Source organism: Elaeis guineensis, chromosome 2 (genome assembly GCF_000442705.2).
Source record: "Elaeis guineensis isolate ETL-2024a chromosome 2, EG11, whole genome shotgun sequence".
Taxonomy (NCBI): Eukaryota; Viridiplantae; Streptophyta; class Magnoliopsida; order Arecales; family Arecaceae; genus Elaeis; species Elaeis guineensis.
Genome location: NC_025994.2, coordinates 8769168 through 8773521, shown reverse-complemented (window position 1 = coordinate 8773521; position 4354 = coordinate 8769168). Strand labels below are relative to the sequence as shown.

At 38.0% G+C, this 4354-nt stretch overlaps 1 protein-coding gene across 1 annotated transcript; it reads right to left on the bottom strand.

Annotated features, from left to right (window-relative positions):
- Positions 1 to 687: 687 nt before the first annotated feature.
- Positions 688 to 1156, bottom strand: LOC114913878 (Bowman-Birk type trypsin inhibitor-like). The gene is made up of 2 exons (XM_073251080.1): positions 1054 to 1156; positions 688 to 914 (listed from the first exon to the last, which is right to left on the bottom strand). Exons 1-2 carry the CDS (start codon positions 1154 to 1156, stop codon positions 688 to 690), a joined length of 330 nt encoding a protein of 109 aa, XP_073107181.1.
- Positions 1157 to 4354: the final 3198 nt, after the last annotated feature.

The following is a 4354-nucleotide window of genomic DNA, read 5'->3' as shown; positions in this document are numbered from 1 at the left end:
AAAATTTAAAGGAGCGCAGGTTGTCTAAGGAATAATAAATTTCGGTTGACGATGAAGATCGAACAGAATACGACTGCGGTTGGACCCTCACGAGTAGTAACGATCCCCATGTTTGGACCATTCTTACTCACGAGTAGGAAGACTAACCCGACTTAAATTCTCGAAGCCCTTAATCATCAAAAGCGGAATTCAGATCTCATCGTGGCTTTATGCCAGTCTTGTCAAGCAACGCGATCCAAGTCCGTGGGGAGCTGCCTTCTTGTTGCGTGAACTCACCACGAACTCGGTTCCATGAGATGAGACTCATATGGTCCTAACGTGCCACCATCAGGTTTAAATCTTGTACTTCCCCGAATTAAAGACAAGCCTTTTTTTTTTGCTAAACAATTAAAGACAAGCCTTTGGGAAGCAGAGCGGTACTGCCTGAGCTAACTAACAGCTCCCATCAGTGTAGTCTCGCCATAGAGAAACAGGAACTCTTATCGGCTTCCAACAAATTCCAAATTAAAGCCCCGAGAGCTGATCATTATTTAATAGATCGAAAACATGGTACAGCACACATCTTAAAGTACAGGAAGCACACCACACTGACCGAATTATAACCCAACTCAAGGCAACAAGTTTATTTGCGTAGATAGAAATAGATATGCAGGGATGCACGCAACGGTAGGCGACTCGGCAGTGCTGCTACGCGTCGTTGAGTGGCTTGGGGTTGCACTTGTGCTTGCAAAAGTTGGCGACCACGTCCTTGCACTGGTACAGTGGCGGGAAGATCGGGATGGGCGACCGCACGCATTTTTTGCACTTTGGATGGCAGGCCTTCACTAGATCAAGGCATTGGCATAGTGGCGGTACAGGCTTGGTGCATGCACCGCACTCATTGCAGCATGGCCATGGCCTACCACCAGCATCATCTAAAATATTTTTTTTTTATTGTATATAAACCAAAGGAGAGAAGATTAATGTTAGTTCCTTCACATTCTTGTTGTGGATAATAGCTCAAGTAATAATAGCCTCGAGAGAAATCCTAAAGAACTGAGTTAGGTGCATTACCACCTTCACTTGGTGCCCGATAATTATTAACCTCATCTTGGGCGAAGGAGTTGTTGGCAGAGAAGACAACAGCCAGCACCAAAACGATCGCACGGCTTCTCATCTTGCCTCCTCTTTTGTCTGTTCTACTTCTCAGCGACCACACTGCTTTCTTTGTGCTGCACTCCTCCACTCTTCCCTCAATTTATCGGGAGCCATAGGTTTGTTTGTCCCTTTGTAATCAAAGGCATCCACTTTGGAGTTAGTCGATGCATGTGAATCCCGTTGTCCTGCCATTATTTCGTAGGCGGCGGCCAGCAGCCTACTTTTATGTACTTTCCTACTATTTTGAATTAAGAGACCAATTTCAAAAAGGATTTCTGTCCATTAAAATTTTATTTAATAATAATAATATCTGATTACTGTTTTTCAGATTATCTGTGCATATATTTTTTTTTTTATTGTAACCGAAAATTAGAATTAAAATCATTATAAATTCCTTCAGTAGATGGGATGGAAACGAATAAAGTTTTCTGTTGAGCACACATCTCAAAGCAATGTAAATTTTTTTTTTTAAAATGATGGATGGGATGGGATGGGATGGGAAGAATTTGATGGACTTTCCACATGGGGTGGGAGGGATAAAGTCTTTCGATTTTTCCAATTTATTTTCCTTATTTCGGTTCCATCCACATTAAAATGCGTGGATGAGATGAACAGACAGAAGGACAGATAAAATATTTTAAGTACTGAATCAAAATTCTTGAATTAAATACCCCTGCGGATTCCACTAGGAAAGTTAAATGTGGCATAGTAGATTATGTTGGACGATTCCTGGACTATTTTTTAATTGTCACTCGTACAGAGGTTTTGAGCCATACACCTTAAAGAATTAAGCAGGTGTAAGATTAAGATATAAGAACAAGATTACATTAATTTAAATCAATAGGCTATAGATATATTTCCTACCAAAAAAAATAAATAATGGAAATTTTTTGTCATCCTACTCCTTGCTCTATTAGTATTAACTTTGTTTGCTGCCATAGAAAATACTATTTAGGAGCTAGCTCGTTGTCATCAAAAAAAAACCAATCTTATAGGCCACCCAGAGCTGCAACCATGCACATTGGTGGCTGCTCCCGTAGATTATCTTTCACCACGAGCGCATTAGTCGCCGCCCTGGCAGGCACATTAGAATTATTCCACCGTATGAATTTTGAACCTTCTAATAAAATATCGCCACATCATCCAATAAAATTAAAAAAAAAATCCAACAAAAGTTGAATTTGAAATGGCTAACCATGACTAGTTGTATACTTTATTTCTATTTACATTTTTCAATCAAGAAAAAAATTTTAAAATTTTGAATCACTAAATGATATGGTAATATTTTATTGGATGGTCCAAAGTTCATACAGTAAAACTGTTCTAACCAACAATTTTTACCTCTCTCGACCCAAAAATATCTAGAGCATTCAAATGCATAATAAATGTTAGATGTATGCCCTAAAAGTCAATTTGACAGATATATTTTTTTAAGACATAATTTTATATTTGATTTTATTATTTATTAATAATATTAGGTAGTTCATTTTCATTCATGTTATGTATGCGTCCATGAATCATCCAGAAAATTAATAAAATAATGACACATATCTTTAAGAGTTGAGAATTTAAGGCATATATCATTGGTGATTAATTCCTGAATTACTTCCGATCAATGGATCATCATAGGGATGGTGATTAATCCAGTAAGATTAGTGCATGGATACTTCCATTCGGATAGATGAGTTGAGATCTACAGTGTAGAGATACTGGAGCGAGAGTATAGATGGTTATTAGAGAATAAGAGTACCAAATGTGATCAATACAAGAAGTCACTTAGAAATCTACTCACTCATCGATGACTTTCTCAATACTGTAGGGTATAACTGGTTCTTTGACCTACGATGCTTCGACTATTCATAATGGGATTACTATAGTTTAACTGTACATGCACTTGGTTTCTAGCTATTCGGATCCTTACGGTGTAGATTGACTGCAGTAGGTTCATTATAGGAGTAGGATGCATACCTAGATGGGATCTGTCGATCTTAATAGATAAGGAAAAATCTTATGTAATTTATGAGACTTAGTTCTGAAGACCATGACCATGGTAGTGTCATTACAATAGAAGGAGAAACTAAAGATAAAATTTTAGTGGCGATTTTTAATTTCGCGGTTGGTCTAAGGTAGGTGTAGAATTAGGGACAAAATTTTGGGGTGGATTTTACGTCCATCGTCCCTCTCTCGTGTGAGCACCAAAAATTTCTTTTGCATCCGAACTTTCTTCTTCCCTTATCAAAATTTTGGGATGGATTTGCCATTGCTATTCCACTCTCTCTCTCTCTTAATGCCTCTCGTGTCCTTCGATCCTCCGACTTCAGAATCACCGCCACCCTCCTCCAAATCCCTTCCAACCTTTTCCTCTCCTCTCCCCACTCCACGACTCCTCTCTCCTTCCCTTCTTAGACACCTCCTCCTCTACCACACTTCCCCTAACTTTGTTGCTGCCTACGAAAATCCTAAGGAGATTTGTCACTCCCAAATCTCATCCCATTTCTCCATGCAAAGCTTCATCATTCTTCCCTAACATTCCATCAATTCGGTCAGCGAGCAGATTGGAACGGTGGTGAAGTCCATAGGTAAGCCCTCTTTCTGATACTCTCTCCTGCATTCGATCCCTTCTTTCTTTAATTTTTTAGGGTTTGTTTGTTCTTTTCTTCATTATTCAATCCATTCCTTCTCTCTTTAACTAATTTCTACTTGAGAAAACTAATCATCATTTTTTGTCCTTCGTTCCATTGCTTGTAGATTCTCGATTTTGATCGACTAGCATATTGGATTGGCAAGCATCACCTACCCACTGAAGTCTACAAGTAAGTCCTCCTTCTGTCACTCTCTCTTTTATTCAATCGCTTCTCTCTTTAATTTCTTAGGGTTGGTTTGTTTTTTTTCTTGGTTCTTCATTCCACCTCTTATCTAGATTTTTTTTCTTTTGAATGGCCTCTTGATTTAAAATTTATAGAAGCACTATTTGTCTGACATGAAACAGAGCATAGTATAGTAACCACATCTAAACAAATTTATTTTTCTTTATGAATTATAGTAAAAAGTAAAGACTAAAAGATAAAAAAATAAAAGCCTCACTCTAAATTTAAAGTGCGTGATGAAAAAAAAGCACTTACTTTGACATTCAAAAAATTTATAACAGGCCACGAATATCCCCTTTTAGTGTCTCCTCATTTGACCAACCAACTTTTGTTTGATGTTTTCCTTTACA